This window comes from Serinus canaria, chromosome 4, assembly GCF_022539315.1.
Source record: "Serinus canaria isolate serCan28SL12 chromosome 4, serCan2020, whole genome shotgun sequence".
NCBI classification, from domain to species: domain Eukaryota; kingdom Metazoa; phylum Chordata; class Aves; order Passeriformes; family Fringillidae; genus Serinus; species Serinus canaria.
In genome coordinates this window covers 18,618,681-18,638,105 of record NC_066317.1, presented here as the reverse complement: position 1 = coordinate 18,638,105, position 19,425 = coordinate 18,618,681, and the positions used below count along the sequence as shown (strand labels likewise).

General features: G+C 40.5%; 1 protein-coding gene across 2 annotated transcripts in view; it reads left to right on the top strand.

Moving 5' to 3' along the window:
- The window catches only part of SNCA (synuclein alpha), a 63,436-nt gene that overhangs the window by 11,740 nt on the left and 32,271 nt on the right, over positions 1-19,425 (top strand). For both annotated transcript variants that reach the window (NM_001302099.1, XM_030238708.2), the window contains 1 exon segment: positions 2,507-2,652. In NM_001302099.1, the coding sequence (NP_001289028.1) occupies positions 2,507-2,652 (146 nt within the window).

The window sequence follows — 19,425 nt, the reverse complement described above, 5'->3', positions numbered from 1 at the left end:
TTATCAGAAAGGATGAGTCTGCTCAAGGCCAACTGAGCCCTTGTCAGCATCAAGCCTACTGAATTTGTACTTTGTGTGTTCTGCCACTCAGCAGTTTTTGGAAAGGGGAGTTTTCAAAACAATGTGTGGCACTTCCATACAAAAAAAAATTAACAGAATCAAAGGACCTTGAATTATACAATCAAACCCAATGGTTTGGTTTGGAAAAGACCTTAAAGATTATCTGATTCTAATTCCCTAACATGGGCAGAAATGCCTTCTGCTGGACCAGGTTGCTCATGGCCCCCTGTCCTTGAGCACTTCCAGGGATGGGACATCCCCAGCTTCTCTGGACAACCTCACCAGTGCCTCACCACCGTCACAGTAAAGAATTACCTCCATATCTAAACCTGTCCTATTTAGTTTGAAGTGATCTACTCCTGCCCTGTCCCAACATGATCACAGGATCCTCTCCACCTTTCTTGTGGGGTATTAGGTGCTGGAAGGCCACAATTAGGATCTCACCAGCTCTGTCTTCATGGGAGGGGCACTCAATCCCTCTGATCATCTTGGTGGTGTCCCCTGGTCTGTCAGGCCCAGGTCTGTCCTGTGCTGGGACCCCAGAACTGAGGCAGCCCTGCAGCTGGGGTCTCAGCAAAACAGAGGGCCAGCATCCCTTCCCTTGACCTGCTGGTTATGCAGGATCTCTCCCAGAAGATGAATGAAACAGAGGAAAAATAAAAGGCAGTACTGAAATGTACCCAAAACATATCTTCTTTTAATTTTTTAAATTTAAATATTTATTGAAAAATTGGATTTTGAATCTACTTTTATGAGATGAGGAGACACATCTGAAGATATATGCTTTCAAGAACTAGTGGAAAGCTTCCTATATAAATGTCATGCATAAAATACAAAGCTTTTTGTTGTCTGAAGCTGGTAATAATCAAATGGGGCAACCTAACAGATGTGTTTTTGCACTTGCTAGCATTAAGTCAAACCTTCCCTGAGGGCAACATTTGCTTTTCAGCAAAACCCACTTTTGATTATCTTTCCATCCCCCTCTCTAAAAAAGCATGGCAATACAGTAGTGGATGTATACAAGGAAATTTCTCATGAACTCTGAGGTTATTAACATGTATAGTGAGGGAGATATTTGAAACAGACTTTTTCTGTTTCTAATTTCAGACAATGTGTAGTCTGTTGTTCTACTCCATAATGAAAGCTCCTGGTCATAAGAGATAATACTTAATTAGTTACTAGCTTTTCCCTTTAAATTAGCTAGAATGAGCATTAAATTATCTGCCTCCATTTTCAGTCAGCAGATATTTATAATTTGGGTCTTTAATAAAAATTTCGTGTTAGTCATGTTTACTTTCTAGCATTTTCCTAATTTTTGCTCTTTATTATCAGTCATAGTAATGCATGCTGCCTGCTCTGTGATATGGACAACTGATGCTCTTTATGCAAGGAATTAAAGAAATGTAATTTATCCACAGAAAGTCTAATGTTTATATGTGCTTCCCAAAAAAACCTCAGAGATGGTGGCCTAACTTTGGAGCAGAATCTGTCCAGTGCTCGTGAAGGATGCAGATAAAGCTATGAGTACATTTTATGGATCCAATGGGATTTAGCCTGAAGTACAGGATTAGTTAGAATGGCAAAGATATATGATAGATGTTTTTGAAAAGCATTCCCTTGTTTAGAGAAGTACAAAAATGTGTGTTTTGCTAAAAATCTGGGTGTGTAACTTGAAGGCATGAAGTCATTCTATCTCTTTTCTTAGAGCAGTTTCACTGTAGCTCAAGCTGCTGTCAGAAAGAGCCCTTGGGGATGAACTAGCAGAAAAACCCCAGCGATGTTCTGAAAGGTAGAATGGCAACTGCTGATGTATATGCAGGCTAAATGAGTTGTTGTTTCCCTGGGGCTTGGAAGTTAGCTATTAATCCAGTTTGCTTTGACATTCAGTCTTTTTATAAATTAGTATATTATGTATCAGCATTGGGGCAAAAATCTCAAGGGGGTCAGATAAAAGGTTCTGTTTGAAATGCTCTGGTTGAGCATTGGTAGATCTGTTTTTTGATGAAATAGATCTTAGAAAATAAAAAAGGAATAATCAACATTTTTTGAGTCTAACACAGAAAATCACATCTTCCATTCCTAGTATCATGCAGTTTGGTGGACTATTTGGAATGCATTTCCAAACTAGGATATATTATACAGTGAGATGGACATAATAAGAGCACCTAAATAATGACTTTTCTTCCCTGAAGTGCAGTTAGACATGAATGAAAATGTCAGATATCTTTCACATGAAAGAAATTGAGCCCTAGCTAAGGCTTATTTTTACCTCTGCTGCTCCAGCATTACCAGATGGATAGTTTAATTTCTTAAGATCCACTTGGGGTACAGAAAGTGTAACGGCCTCATGGCTTTTCATGATGTCGGGCTGTCAGTGATAAATTCTTTGAAAAACTTAGAGCTCCCAGAGGCATCATGTGTTTTTCCATCTTCTGGTTCTCCTCAGTGGCTGAGAAGACCAAAGAGCAGGTGTCCAATGTTGGGGGAGCTGTGGTGACAGGAGTGACGGCGGTGGCGCAAAAGACGGTGGAAGGAGCAGGGAACATCGCTGCAGCCACTGGCTTGGTGAAGAAGGACCAGTTGGCCAAACAGGTAGGTTTATTTACAGCCTTTTCCAGGTGAAGAAGTGAGCAGTGAGGGGCTCATGAGCTGAGAGGCAGAAGGAGTGTTTTCTGTCTCTCAGTTGTATGAATGCAAGATTAATCGTGTTGTGCCAAACAAAAAGCAAAGATATCTGCTGTTTATAGCTGGTATTTTGAGTGACTTGCAGGATCTGGGAACTTGAGTAGGCAAGTTAGGCATGGAACTTTACTAATCTGAAGTGTTTTAGTTAATTTGAATCATGGTTTAAAGTGTGATCTAGTGGTGGTTCTGAACTCAGGAGCCTCTAGTGGAGACCAGCTGCTGTAGGATAGCTGTTTAGTTTTGTGGAAATATAACTGTTTTCCCCAGTAATTTGGGATTGAAAAGCAATCTGCTAGTGCTGAAAGGTCAAACAGCAAATCTCAGGTTTAACAGCACACGTTGTATCCTCTCTAGTTGTAGAGAGGAGGGTTTGTCTACCAATCCACTGACTGGTTAGACACATTGCATCTAAAGTTGAGTACTATCTGTAGAGTCACTGTCTTCCATTGATACAGTGATACTGTCTCAAAAATGCCTCTAAATAGCCTCAATTATGCTGGTCAACTTTGCTCTAGGTCATCCTACAAAACACTGTAGGTATTTTTATTCATACACTGTAGTTAATACTCTTCCACTGACACTAGGTGAAAAGTGTCATTGTACCAGCAGGCAGGAACAATGCTTTCCAAAATGTGTGGAGTGGTTTTTTTTAATAGACAAAAATAACTCAGAAGAGACAAATTCCTCCTTCTGTGCTGTTTTGGTTTTTTTTTTTTTTTTAATGAACATTTAAGAGTTAGACAAAAATAGAATTAGGAAGAGTGTTTAATATTTACACAAGAATATGGCTGTCATGGAATTGAGCATGAAGTTCTATTGTGTCTCTTATTTGCAGTTGGTGTCCAGAGGAGCAGTAAAAAATTGAATCCTTAAAAACTGGAGTTTTTTATCCTTATTCAAGTGCAGTCCTGTCTGTCTGACAAATCTTATTGGTGCTTTACTATGGAGAGCAGAAAGGGCTGTTACCTTGTGGTAGGCATTCACTGCACTGTGGTGGATTGTCTGGCAAACATCTCACAAGCACTTTTATTCTCTTTCAAATCAGTATTCCTGGGGCATTTTTTTAGTCCTCTTTTTTTTCAGCTATAAGTAACATGGTGCTTTTGATGTGGTGATGGATCTTTGTAAAAGCTGTGTGGGAAGATCTGCAAAATGGAGAATCTAATGACCTGCCAGGGAATGTATGAATGTGGCACGGTCACAGTAGCCTCTGCTCTTCATTTCTGCTAAAGCTCTTGCGTAGTTTTATGCTGAGAATATTCTTTTCTGTTCACAGCTCTTGAAACTCCGTGTAATAAGGATCATCACTGCTGTAATGCACAATTACTCCCTTTAGTATTGACCATAACTAATGCCTTTTTTATCTCTCTCTATAGGGAGAGATCCCTGTAATTATCAAGTATAAAGCAAATGTCTGCTGACTTTCATTTAAATCTCTTCTCTGTATTGTAAAGCTTAAATATAAGTCGTGATGGCTGTAACAGAATAAAATCACATCTGTGAAGTGAAAGAACATCCATAATGTACATGCATATTATTTCTATTAATAGCAACATTATTCTGAACTGGTGTTTTGTTCTGTAGATATGTAAAATCATTCATTTGAGGCTTGATACTGATATTTTTAGACTGAGATTCTCAGTCATCTATGCAGTGTGGCCGTGTAGCTGATGAGTGTCTGTGGTTCCTCCTGGACTGCCTTGCACTTTTGTGTTTTACTGGTTCTGCAAGGGATGAGTGGCCATTTAGAAAATGTTCATATCAACACTGAGTGACATGTAGTTATTTTAAAACCTGGTGGGTTTGCATTCCTTTGCAGCTCAGAGGCACATGAGATAAATTTTGCTTGGATTTTCCAGTAGACTGACAGGTTGATAGGGCAGGTGTGGGCATCCAGAGCAGCAGTGGGATCTCGAAGGAAGCAGGTTGAGTCTTTCTGAGAAAACAGAAGGTGCCAACCAAGCGTTCAAAGTATCAATATAACTTTGTGTCCTTTATCTCTCTCTGTAAGGTTATGTGTGTTAGGGCTGCTTGCCTGTGGGCAAGCCTGCTGTCTTGCGTGGTGACTGGCATTTTTCTTGTGCTGTGATGGAAGTTTGCTTTGACTTTCAACTAATTAAAAACACATTAAAAAAAAAAAAACTGGATACAATGATACTTATGCAGAGGAAGTAAGCAGCAAATTCTTGGTAAAGCTCTTTCTTAAGAAGCTTCTCCAAGCTGGCCTAGTGCAGCCTTAAAAACTGATGTGCTTTGGAGCATGAAGCACAGGCTTAGGCAGGCAAGTGAGGCCAGGCTGGAGGGCTGCTGTGACACCCCACTGTCACCCACCTGCCCTGCAGCTGGTGTGAGCAGGCAGTGTGGAGTGACAGCTGAGACAGTGACAGACAGGGATGACTTGAGAGTGCCCATCTGAGGCTGCCTGGGGGATTTCTGCTTTGGCAGGAGCTCACTGCTAAACACAGCCAGGGTAGTGGTGGCTAGTAGGCTCAAATTAATTATAAAAGGGCTAATGTACTGCAAGCACTGTTTTAGTGAATGGCAGAACATTTATTGTGTGCCTGTGTGTGTTTTATTTCTGTGTTCTCTGTGTCTTCTAAATGAGTTTTTTAAAAAGTAAAAATTACTGATAGTTGCATTTAATGCAAAGATGAACATGAATGTTCTATTTGCAAGTCAGCCCGAATGTATGGATACAAATGGGTGGGGGTGTACCAGCAACTGAGTGTCTAGTGTATGTTTTGAAAACAAAATATGGATTTCAAAGTTGGTTTTCGGATAGTTAATTAACCAGTTGAAGTTCTTAACCTCACTGAATCCATGGCATTTGGTTCCCTGGCATCTCAAGAATAAACAGTTGCCAACTTCTATGATTTCCATGCTGAGTAATTTTATTTTTACTCTTCTGGCACCTTAATTCCCAGTCAAGCTGAAATGTCAAGGTTCTTTGAGTGCCCTATGGGCACTATAGTCATATGGATTTCATGTGCTGTAAATTCTGCTCAAGTAAACAGAAGAGCAGGTCTTGTCCCTAAGATTTTTGGGTTCTGTTTGGATCATGTTTGGTATCTCTACGTGCTAAATCCTTTTTTTTTTTTTTTTTTTTTTTTGTAGTGTCTCTTAATTTAACACATTTGCAATAAAGAGCTCTGAAAAAACAAAGCTACAGTAGCAGATAACAAGTAGGTTGGCAATATGCTTCCTGAGGAGGTAATACAACTCATTGGTTTAATTATGAAGCTTTCAGAGAAAAAGTCTGTGTCAAGACTGACAATTTAGGCATTAGGTGTTTTCTTCTATAGAAAATGGGAATTAAGCAGGAGCCCTTGCTAATTGCATTTAATGTGAAAATTAAGAGTAAAAGCAATGGCAAGTTAGCTGTATCTTCCCTTCCCACCCCCTGCCTTTCCTGGCACTCCTTAGAATTCAAGCAGTGTCACAGCATAAACATTCAGTGCAGCGGAACCCACAGGTTTAGAGTATTTCTTGTCTTACTACTTTTCTTTTCTAGAACAGCTAATCTTGTGAACCACCAACATTTTCCACAGACATTATCCTTTCTTCAGGGCCAGGGTGAATGATTCCACTTTGGGGAATCACCGTAATCAAATATAAAAATTTGTAGAGGCCTTTTTGACCCTTCTTACAGGGAAGCTCTGAGACTAAAGACGTGATGAAACTTTTAATTTTCGTGAGAGCAACTCAGTTTTGATTGAGACACCAAATATCACAGTGTACTCCAGTCATCTGTTACTTGTTCATTTGGGAAACCTTACTTGTAGAAGGAATGCAAACCGTGTGAGTGTCTCTGAGAATTTGCCTTTCAGTGGCAGAAGGAAGGATCCTTTTCTGCTTTATTAGGCATCAATTTCTTGAATGTAAGCAGTACCACTTCTTTCAAAGATAACTGATTTATCTTGTTGCAAACTGAGATTCCTGTGTGTTCCCAAAGAAGTTTTGATTGCCATCTGTAGTTTAAAAAACCAAAAAAGCTGAATATAAAATCCTGAGGTTTTGCACTTTGCACTTGGATGTAAAACAGAGATCAGTTTAGAAACCCTTCTGAGGCAGTCCTAGGCAGAAGTAACTTAGGGATGACATTTGACTCCTACTTAAGTTATCTTGGATGTCAGGTTCCAAAGTTTGAACACCAACATTAAACTCCCCAACACTGCTTTAGTGCTCTCCTTGTTACCTGCATAGGATAAAAAATGTCTAGCTTGGTAATTAAAAAGCTTCAACAGGCATTTTCTCATTTTGTCTCTTTTTATCTTTGTGAGATCTATTTAGCAACATTTCTTTGCTACAGTGCCATAATACTGACATGCCACATGGAAAATTCCTGAAAATTTTAAAATTAATTTTAATGTATTTTTTGTTATAGATAAAATTCTAGAAGTAGGTCTGATTGTTACAGAATTTGGGTGTAGGGGGAACTGTATATTTTGATAGAATACAAAGATCTCCTGGTTCTCTGACCACCTTAATGTTCAGTATACTGTAGAGGATGCTTGGCTTATTGAAGGATCACCATTCTTTCCAGTCTGTATGTTAGTCAAATAATTTTGAAGTCAGGTAATTTTGTGAAGCAGAGATGTCCAATTCCCTTTTTCAGAAAGGGAATTAGAGTTTTTTCACCTTTGCATTCCATTTTTTGCTATTTGCTAGATATGTCCCAAAGGCAAATAGACCCCAATGAAAAGCAGGATGGTAAGTGCAAGTTGCATGAGACTGAAACTGTTCATCTTTAGTTGGAGCATGCAGATCTCCCAGAGCGTTTAGTATGAGCAAAACATCAACTCTTGATTTAAGTGAGGAAACTTCAGTAAAGTTTTGACATGTCAAATGCAAAATAGCCTCCACCCAGTTAACTTCTGGAGTTAAATATTTTCTGTAGGGACTGTAGAGCAGGCAGGCTTTATGGGTACAGCATCTAATTGCCCTCCTCAGCTACTTCTTACCCTTTATGGCTCTAACAAAAGACATGGTGGAGAATGGATAAGTTTGATTAAATATATTAAATAACCTAGTTTGTTAGTGGGCCTGCACACAGTCATAGGTCTGACCCTTTATGCCTGAGGGAAGCAATGCCACTTGGTCCTGTGCCATGTAGGGAGATGGGCTTTCTGGCTGTTCAGGGTGGGCCTCACCTTTGTTCTGGTGTGACACTCCTGCCTGGCATGTGGGAGCATTTACAGCAATGGTTTGGAAGCCTAAAATGATTTGGGTTGGAAGGGGCTTTAAAGATGATCTAGTTCCAAACCCCCTGCCACAAGCAGGGACACCTTCCACTATTGAGGTTGCTCAGTGCCCCACCAACCTGGCCCTGCAAGCTTGCATAGGGTGGTTTCTGGTGGGATAACTTGCACATGGTCAGTCTTCCTCAAAGAAACCAAAGTAGTTGAGGTGATTTATTAGGAGAAGACCTGCTCAGATAGTCACAGCTGAACATCAGTCAGACACTTGCTCTCTAATTTCAATTTGAACCATCATGTGCAGAGCGTATAGTCCAGGGTAAGTTTTCTTTTTCCCCTCATCATTTTATTTTTGATCTATGTGTAATGTATGAGTGGCTGCTGCAAAACAAAGAGGATATTTAGCAGCTGTTAGCAGTGTCTCCTTGTTTAATGTCTGTAGATTGATTGAGAGTGGAAGAAGGAGGGATAGATTTCCCATTAGGGAATCCACACTGCTCCAGAGCTAATTCACAGAGGACCCTCTTAAGAGAAAACCTTTGTTAGCTGTTTCTTTAAGTTCTTGAAGGAAGTGGAACTGTCAGTGAGCTGACATAACTCTTTGGTTGTAGCAGAGCTGGACTGATTTATTTTGGTAGAGCTTTTCTTACTGCTCTCAGAATTAATGATGGTGTATTGTGTTAAAATATCTTAAGAAATTCATTCTATAAAGCTAATGCCTATTCTAGAAACAGCAAACTCTAATTTGTTATGAATCATAAGGCACACATAGGCAGGTGATATTAAAGTTTCAAATCTGCTTTATGTACACAGTCCAATCTCCTCCTCATGACAGCACATGTGGTTTTTTTTGATGGCAAAGCTCATGACTCATCTAGGTTGTACAGAGGTATGAATATCAGTAGACCTGTGAAATTGTGTTGCAATCCAGTATGAATTGTGAGTGTTGGAATGCAAGTGGCTTTGATTTAGTAGTTTGAATTTATTTTGGAAGCACATTTCAGCTGCAGTTGAGGTCACTCAATGCAGTTTCATTAATGCAGTTCTGTTTTCTCTTGGTGTTTCCACATGAGCAAGCCTCCCATATGTGGCTTAGTATATGTTGATACTGCCTAATGGCACAGTAAAGAGCAGTGTGGAGTGTGTGAAGCAGACTCCAATGTTTACAGGAAATTTTATTTGATGAAATATGCTAATGATGCCCACAGAAAATATGCTGATTAATAGGAAGGGTACAGAAGTCACAAAGCCAGCAAGGAGATAGAATGGTTTTTTTCTGCCTTTCTTTTGCTTTATAAGATTATTCTTACCTGTCACTTCCTCCTTAGCAGGTGTGTACACATTCTGGTAGCACTTCTGGATGTAAGTAGATTAATTTTATGTCACTTTTAACACCTCTGTTTGAAATATTTAAAATTAGGCTGGGCAATATATAAATGAATGTACACAGAAAATAACAATACTTAGGGGGGAAAAAGCAGAAGGTGGAAAATGGATGACTGTAGATAGAAGTGCTGGAGTTTTTGTGTTTGTTGAAGAGGTTGTTGAAGTGCTGGTAGAACTTTGAGTATCAACTTATGCTTGACCTCTCTGGTTGGCAGAGAAAATATTTTTCCTGCTGTGGGGCATGTTGCCAGTGTTTCTTTCTCAGAGGGCAAAATAGTATTTGAAGGAAAGCCATGTTCTCTCTGTCAAAGCATTTCCATATCTGTGACTTAAGCAGAACTTGGGGAAAGAAAACTACTAAGGTGTTATCAAAATATCCTGGAGGTTATTGCTCCTCATTAATTCAGGAGCAAATGTCAATGTAATATAAAGGTCTTGGAGTTTTCCTGGTTTCCTAATGGCTTTCATGCTGTGAGAACATTTTAGTGCAGACTGATATTCAGGGTCTACCTGCTGCCTTCACTGCTTCTGACCATAATGTATTCCTAATTATCTGTGGAAAGATTAGATTAAGGAGCTTTTGGGTGGCATCATTTTCTTTGTTTTCTAGCATTTGCTGAACCTCAGGTTTATTTTTGACTGTGGAGAAATTAGGCATCTCCATTTTAATCTGAGTATGCCTATCTCCCTTGTCTCCAAGAAGAATTGTTTGCCAGCTGATAGAAGGGCAAACGTTCTCCACTAGGTCATGCTAATGACACAACATTTGCAAAATCTACAAATAGAACACCATTTTAAATTTCTTTTTCTTCAACTTATGAGAGAGAAGCAAAGGACATTCCCCATCCTTTACCAGGAGTCTGCCTTTTGAATTTGTTACGAGGATTTGCTTGTCTGCAATCTGCTCTGTTTCTTCCCTCTTCTTTACTCTGGTCTCCCTTCCACCTCCCATAGCCTCTGTTTCCATGTAACTTCCCTAATGTGCCCCCACAGCACATTCCAGGCTTCTGTGTTGATCTCCCCTATGTAGCTAAGGCCATTGCATTATGGAATTCTCTCAGGCTAACTATGGAACCAGTTCCATTTCGTAGTGTCCCACTTTTTCCTATGTATCCATCTATGGGATTTCATGCAGTACTCACAGAATTCTTTTTCCTGTTCTAAATAGTTGCCAATCCTATGCTAAATTCTCAGCAAGGTGCTACTTGGTGAGAGGAATACTTCTGAGTTCATTTGGGGATGATACACGTTCATGCCAGCTCTTCCCGTTCTTGCCCACTTGTGTGAAAGATTCAGCAATTTCAGATGGGAAATAGTTTCATGTAACACATGATAGCTGGGCAAATTGTAAAGTGGCAACTTAGGGTAAGGGTTTACAAGCTGAAAGCTGTCTCCTTAGCATCTTCTGCCATGTTTCAGTGCTTCTCTGCTGGCCAAGGAGGAGTGTGCAAGCCTTGGAAGGTAAGAAGCTTAAACGTGATTCATTCTGTGCCTATCTGGAAGTCATTGTCTCCAGAGGATTTGTGATGGTGGCTGGTTGCTGATGTTGTAAAAACCAAGGACTGCAGCTGGCAGGTTTTTTTAGCTAGCAGTGAAAGTTTATGGTGCTGAAATGACATTTTGGCAAAGCACTGCACTGTGTGTTTATGTCTGGCAGTCTGTTCAGCAAAGCACTGCAGCGGATGTTTAATAGATGAGTAGCAAATTGGGGTCTTGGATTGATGTGATGATGAGGGTTGTATAAACTTCAAGAACTGAAATGTGGAGTAAATACTTCTCTGTGGAGATAGAGATGAATCTGTATTTTCAGAATGTCAATCCAATGTCATCTCCCTCCTGAAGAAATCCTGTAGGTTAAGAGGGAGAGGGAGGATGAAAGAAGTAAGGTGGGATGCTTTACTGGGACTGCCTAATAACTGGCACTGCTGCTGTTACTATCAGAAGGAAGGAAGCTTATCATCAGGGTGCTGGTGATGATTAGCAAATATTAGTGTAATATGATATACACCCTTTTCATGACTATATTAACCACTGACAGAACTTCTTAAATAATCTGTGGAGTAATTGATAAAAGCTTGGACAGAGCTTGCAGATGTCTGGGACTTTTTTGAAGCTGCTAGGACATAATGAAAGAGAAGAGATGATCCATCTTTCCTGCAGTAAACTGTCATCAAACTCTAGTTCTTACCTGCTATCAACTGTGTTAATTTGTTTGCTAGAGGAAGTTAAGTGGCCTGGATAAGCATGATTGCTAATAATTTTTCAGTTTTTAAGCACTTTCTCAGAGTGTTTCAAAAGTTTCCATGATATATATGGACACTGGAATTTGTTACTGGACAAAGCTACATTGAATGTCTCCGAAATGTGTCTGAACATTTAGATTGGAAACATCTTTTTTTGCCAGTGGCTTATCTAATGCAAAATATTCCCTATGAGGAAACTGGAGGTGTAAGCTGCTAAAGTTGTCCTTCAAAAAAGATATGCTTTTTGCAAGACTGAAGCAGGCAGCCTGATTCTCAAGTGTATTGGACATATTGATTGCCCTCCAAGCTTTTGGTGTTAGCTTTCAGAGGTATTTCCTTTTGCTTTATTAGCACATGCCCTGGAGGTTTGCCAGACTTGGGTCAGAAAAGTCAAAATCAAGCTCAAAATGAGAAGATGCAGCCAGTATAGAACTACTTTTACCCTGCTTGGTGAGTTAGCTATGAACAGAAAGAGGACCTGTCTCAAACTGCCTTTCCTTCAGAAGCACATAAAGCAGTATTTGTGCCTTTGAAGCTGCCTAATCCCTCTGTCACACCTCCCACTCCATCCTCTGTAGCAGGGGCATCACCTGGAGCAGCTGATACCCTCCCAGTGTTTTGTCAGCCATGCATATTTCTTCTCAGGGGCTGTGGGATGAAGCAAAGGCTCTTGGCTTCTTTGGCTGACCTCTGCTGTACCCTTTAATTGTGTAGTGTAGGTCTTTCTTCATGGGCTCCTATATGTAAGAAAGATATGTGGATTTTTTTTTTTCCCCTTACTAATTGCCTGTGATGGTTTTAAGGCCCAAAGGGTTCACTGTGGTCTGAATGAACATGCATTGCCCTGGAGTGGTGTGAAAAATTCAGTGAAGGTGTCAGGTTATGTGTCAGTCACAAGAAATCTCTTCTTATCCATAGAGACAGTATTTCTAACAGGGAATGTCCATTCAAGATGAAGAAGGCAAGAAGCAGTGGTTGAAATAAGCAGCCTGTAATGCAGAATGTGCTTTGGGAAGGAAATAACAAGGGCACTTAAGCTGGAATACAGTGTGCTTTTGACTTGAAGGTTCTCTTGATTTTTGTGTGAGCCTTGAGGAAGGAGGCTGGAAGCTGTAAAACCTGTTAGCATCTCTGGTCTTGAGAGCTCACTGTGAACTTCTGATTGCTTCTAATTTCAAGTGTTTTTAATTACTAAGCCAATAATTTGTAATAAGTTAATACTTTAAAGGTATTGAAATGTGTGGTTTAATTACAAATGTGTATGCAGTTGCTGGCCAGTTTGGTAGAATTTATATCCATAATGCAGTTTAAAGATGATAATGTGTGCATGAAACACTTATACTTTGCCTAATGAATATACTTATGTCAATTAAAAGAATATTACTCTGGTGGCACCAAACACTTCAGTTCATTACTTAACAACCAGCACATCTTAGGCCTGTAAGGACTGTACTCAGAGATGGTTGTTTAACCCCTGACTTAGCTAACACTTCATGTGGTTGATCTGCACAAAGGATTCTGTTCAAATTCCTAATAGCACCAATTTTAATGGCTGGGTAATTTTTAATTTTGTGCATGCACCAGATCATATTACAAATCCCTCGAGATAGAACTGATTGAGTGCAGACATACTGTATGCAGATTGTTTCATAGAGAAAGGTCAGAGATCAAATAGAGCTGGAGGCTGAATTAATTTCCCTCTCTGGAGAAAGTGATTCTAACAGGTCAAGAGTGAAGTCACTGGCTTGGCACAGATCTTCAGATAGAAAGATTTCCTCCCTTTTCCTCATCCCTACAATGGTGTTACATTTTTTTTCTGAAGTGTGTTTGATGTATTTGATGATGGACCAATGCATTCAGCAGCTGCACTCTCTCCCTTGTCCACAGCACAGAGACAGGCTTTATGAGCATATATTTGCATAGCTAAAGTTAAAAAGGTGAAGGCAGGTGGGATTAGTGATGGCTGTTGTGATAGAATGGAGTGCAGGGTTGTCAGACCCACAGGTGGAAGATGGAAGCTTTTATTGGAGCCTTATGTCAGTTGTCATCTTTTGATAGTATGGAGTTTATAAAACAGCTTCTTGAAAGGAGGGTACCTTTTTTTTAAGTACCATTTTTCTCAATAGACTCCTTGTGTTTACTTTTTTTAAAAACCCTAAGTAATAGTTATTCCAGGACCTTTGAAGGAGGGCATGTGTTCGCATACAGCTGACCTGGTGTCTGAGCTGGAGTGGTGAGCTTGCTTTTTCACAGTCACCAGCATAATGCTTCCTCTGGGGTCTATTTTTGGAAGGGGTGGTGTACTCATCATTCACAGGAAAGGTAACAGATTTAGCAGTGCCTCTTTCCACCTCCTACACTCCATCTATGAGATGGAGTTTTTAAGTCTTAGCTGTCTCTGTGGATTTTTTCCCTGAGCTACATTTTGGATGTGTGCTTTAAAATGCGGCTGGTTGCACTGCTGTAAATGCCAGCTGTTGTCCCAGCTGAGAAACAGGGGAGGCTGGGAAGAGTAATGAAACCACTTTAGAAAGCAAAGTTTACACCTTACTTTGAAGTCTATTTGTAAACATCTTGATGACTTATGTTAAGATGAGTAGTAGTGTATTCGTTTTTTCTTCTTTTCCCAGCCTCTGTGTTCCTTAGCTGTGTGTGGTACGTGATGGGAAGGGAAGCCTTTGCAGGCCTCCTGAAGGAGAATCAAACTTGGGAATACATCCTAGTATGCAGGCTACATGAAGAGAATGTGGAGCCCTTTTGGTAGTACTCAAAATAAAATGGATGACCATAGCTTTTCAACGTGTCAGGTTAATGCATTCCACAGAGACTTAAGGACATTCAGTTGCTTCAAGTTTTCGCTGTTTCTCTTGGATTTAAAGTTGGCCTAAGGAAACAGTAACTGATTTGATGGGGACAGATGTCAAACCCAACCTTTCTCTGCATCCCCTAGTTAGGAAAAGTATATTTGTGGAATCAGAGCCCAGGGTGGAGATGAGCTGGGTTCAGGGAGAATGGAAGGACTGGGTAGGGGATATTTGAAGATTAGGGAATGAATGAGTGGGAGGAGAGAGTGGCCATATATGAGAGAAGGTAGTTCTTGATTCCCCTTGCTTTCGAGCACCATGAGGCAACCTCTGATCCTATTCCTTGGGATATGGGATGCTGGCACAGAACTCACTCTCTAGAAATCTTTCTGCTTCTGGAAATACAGAAGAAGGGCTCAAACTGTGATCTGGGATATGCAATGGATTCCACCTTTGTCTTATACCCAGGTTTTTCCAGCAGAGTAGTGGCTGGGAAGTTCAGCTGCTCTGGAACTTCAATATTTCAGCCTGATGTTTTGCCTTTTTGGTGAACATTGATAATAAATGCGAAGTTTTTGGGAAGACTAAGTTGCATTTCTGTTTGTTTTTTTTTTAATAAGTGCTCTGCATCTGTCCTAATGTTGATCCCTTTGATAATTGCCAGAAAACTTATTCGTAGCAGAACTCTGTAAGGGCTGACTGCTTTTGAATATGTATTCTAGCATCTAAAATCGGACTAGTTTGGAAAATCAGGGTGTTGAGTGGTTGTTTCACAGGGACATAGGTTCAGCTAAGATTTCAAATTATCTGAAAGGATGTGTGCAGGGTCCATCATGTTGTCCTTCCCTTCAATGCCTGAGTTGTGTGCAAACAATCACATCCAGCCAAGTACATCGCACTAGCTCACCTAATTAGTACCCCTTGTCCCAAGGAGAAAGAAACTTAGCAGATTCTGAGGATCTTGAATTTGGATGGGTTTGTATGCATGCAAGAAGGACAAAAGGAATTCTTAAAGGTTATTCAGTTTAAGAAAAATCCACAGCCATGTGCTTTGTGTTTATTGATTATCCACATTAAAAATAAAATCAGAATACCTTCTAAATTTTCCAATGAGTTAAAATCTGTCCAGTGGGTTCTATAATCTGCTAAAATCTGGGCCTTAGGTCCATCTGTCCTACAAGCACTTCTGTGCTCTGTAGAGGAGCCCTATCCTTTTGGTTTCTGTTGGGTGCGCAGTGTTTGACCAGCTGTTTCATCCGTCCAGTACAACATCATATTGCTCTGCCTGAGAATCATGGAATGACTTGGGTTGGAAGAGACCTTAAAGACAGTCTGCTTCCAACTCCCCAGCCATGATCTTCCCTGCTGCTTTGCCATGATCTCTGCAGCAGTCCTGTGGGAGTAACAATGACTGCGGTGTATTGATAGACACCAGGGCAGCAAGGGGGGTGACTCTTCATCAGTGACAGAGATACTGGCACTCAAGGAAAGCGCCAACTGTTTCAACAAAGTATAAAGAATTTACTCAGAATGTTTGTTTTGTGCACTTCTTGCTCTGATCTCCCAGATAGACTGGTAGGAGATCAGAACTGGATGGGTGCTTTCCTGCTTTTCTTACAAATCATCAAGGTGCAAGTCAAGGTAGGCTTTTTGTTGCCCTAATGCTCAGCTTCATTTTTGTAAATCTGTCGAAGGCTTTGCTTGTCCATAGGTGAACAGGTACAAGACTTATCCACAGTGGCTATGCAGGCAAAATTGAGTATGTAGCTAGGATAGATACATCTTTAGTAAAATATAGCAGTGATCCAGGAGAAGAGCTCAAGTTGACTTACAGAGTTTTCTTTATGTTTACTTGAGTGTATCTGGCATTCAAGGAGAGAAACAAACCTGTCATAGCATTTACCAAACATTTTTCAGAAGGAAGAAAACTTGAAATCATTTGTATTTTTTTGTTTTGACATGAGCTGTCGACTACTTGCAAAAAAAAACATTTCAATGTAGCTGTTAAAATCATCACTGTGTTTCAAGCTACTGCATGAAGCATATTTATGAAGAGCTTTTGTGTTGCAGTATCTCACCTGATATGTCCTTTATTGTAAGACCATCACATAATTTCTCATTGTGATATCTGAGCTGCATTGGATTTTTCTGGGTTTTTTAAATCTCTTCTGGAGGAGAGGCAGGAATTTGCCTGGCTCATCCCCAGACATGTGGCTTGTCGTTCAGAACACCCAGCTAGCTGTTGGTTGCTCTTTGTTGGAACACACTGTGCTTTCACAAAGCATCATTCTGTGTGTGGCCAGCATTTGAGACTGATTTGAGAAGTGGGGGCAAAGAAGTGCAGATTTACAACTTATCTTTGCCTAACAGGGGCTATCTTCCTCACAGTGAGGCATTGCATGAAGTTCCTACCCTCATTTGTTTTGGATGAGTAGCTAACAGAAGCTTGGGAGGGCTGCTGGTAGGACCCAAGCTATGCAGGTGTCTTGGTTTGGAAAGACAGGTATCTGCTGAGGAAGGCAGGAGCCTCCCCTGAACTGGAAAATGCAAACCCCCTCTTTCTGAATTGTTATAATTTTGAAATTAAAGGGGGCTCTCAGGCAAAGATATGGGAGCAGGAATAACAGTTCTTTATTAGGGGAGAAAATAGAAATAAAATAAACAATGCAGTAATACAAAACAACACTGACAGTCAAAATATAGCATGATACCCTGTAGGTCAGGGTGTTGGTAGCAGTCCAATTGGAAATGTGGCTGCAGTCCTCCTGGAGTGACAGATGTGGTTTTGCTGGAGCAGGGAGCCTGTAGAAGGGTGTAGGCTTCTTCTGAAGATCCAGTGGTGGTGCAAATGGGCCTGGTTCTTCCTCTGAGAATCCAGTGGAAAAGACAGCTGTTCTGCAAATCCAGTGGAAAATGCTGTCCTGGTGTCCCAACATCTCAGGTTATATGCAGTTAGGAATGCTTGGCTCCTCCCTCTGGGCAGAGCATCTCCCAATGGGATGATGCAGTGGCACTCAATGGCCCATTAAGAGCAGATGTCTCTCCAGAGGGAGGATTGGTTGTGGAAGAGATAAAGAAAACTGCCCAGTTAACAGAAGAGAACTGCCGCACCTCTAACAGATGGGGATAGAATACTCACATTACCTGGGAATCTAGGACACCAAGGAGTGCGGGAGATGGACCCTGAAGCTCCTGTTTTGGCTGGTGACTCGATCTCTCTCTCTCAAGAAGCACAGATTGCTTCAGTTCCAAAATCAAACAACAAGAGTGCAACACCTGCCTGTGCTGTGGACTGGCACTGGAAGTACTTGGGATGTGCTTGAGAACCATTCACTGCAAAAACATGCTTATGCCTGAGTGCATGATTCTTGTGATTGCCTTTGTTCAGGAGTGCTAAGCAGGCTGCAGTGCTTTAGTATGTTCATGTTAAAACTAAAAGTGCATCAAGGGTAAGACTCTGCTGTTCTTCAGCCACCCAGCAGTGCTTTGGTGAGTGGGTAAGCAGAACTGCAGCCACTGGGGCTGCTCAAGAATGCAGGAAGGTTTGACAGGTGATTGCAGGAAAAACAAGCAGAAGTGAATGGGCATGTTGATAACATAAAATAATCCAAAGTACGTGCACATGTATAGAACTGCTGAGGCAGAATTCTAGCATATGTTGACAATGCTAGTACATAATTTTGTAGTTGTTCTGGGTAACAGTAGGCTTTCTCAGTCAAGTGTCTAAGTGTACTAGCTAAAAGGAGTTCATAGTTTGATTAAGTCAGCCCTTGGGATATGGCATATCTGGGCTTTTTTGAACTCCATATTTGAACAGTTGTGACCTGTTTCTGCTTGTTTTTTACTATTGCAGTGGATGCTGCAATGTTAACATTTTTGTTCATAATCTCAACCACTGTCTGGTAAAGTTTCATGTGAGAGAAAAAAATATAGTAATTCTCCTTGACAAAACAATAAACCAAAACCCTGAGAGTTTTGCCCCCAGGCATTATTGAGTAATGATTAAATAATTCTCTAGAGGGTGGAAATAAGTAGGATGTGTAGTTTTTCTGGCTTTAAATGTGACATGGAAATGTTTTGTTCTTCATTGTTCCTTGTATTGTTCTTCCATAGCATTTGGAGTGTTGTCTTCTCTCTCCTTTGTGGGAGTCAGTGTTAGTCATCTGGGCAGCTGCTCTTCCAGAGGCATCAAGCAGTGGGTGGATAATATCCACATAGTACAGAGCAGCAAATAACATCATAGTCTTAGCATGGAAAATGGTGTTGGGGTCTGTTAAACTCATCCCTTGTTCCCATTTGATTTGTCAGGCTGCATAAAGAAAGGCTATTATGGGCCTGTCTGCTGTCAGTTCTGTCTTGTACTCTTGATCAACCTGGTATGCCTTCTAGATTGGCAAGGTTGGAAAGCAACTAGGATTGACTAAGAACAAGAGGGTAAGGCTGGCACAGTGACAGCTGGTGGCAGTTAAGTTTTCTTACTTCCTTTGACAGTAAGTTTTTATTTCACTGCTTGTTCAGCCACCTCAGTGTGGACTGTCACTCTTTGACAGCAAGTAAGGATGATCTTGTCAGTCAAACCTACTCAACAGAAAACTTGTTCCATTTACTTGGTGTTTGATTTCTATTTTGCCTTCTATTCAAAATTGTTCTGATCTTGGAGTACTTCTTTATGCCATATAAATAGTTTTGTTTTTCAAGACTGTGTAGACTGAACATCTGAGAATCTAAGATAAATTGGTGCATGGCCATATTTTTTTACTGAATACTTTATTCTGTTTCTTGGTCACTGGTAGTAACATAATTGGGATATTAGTAAAAAGTACAAATGCCAGGCAGCGGGATATTCTTGTCAGGGAACCTGCTTCTTTAGCTGTGAATATATGAAATAATGATCAGTCAAGCATTGCACAGAAGTGCTTTGCAATTAAAAAAAAATAACACATATGTTAGCTGTGCTCTTGGACAGATCATCCAGACTGTCATCTGTTTGTTTTCCTGAAGTACTATTGTATCTATATGCATTTAGTCTACTGTGATGGTATGTATTGCCTT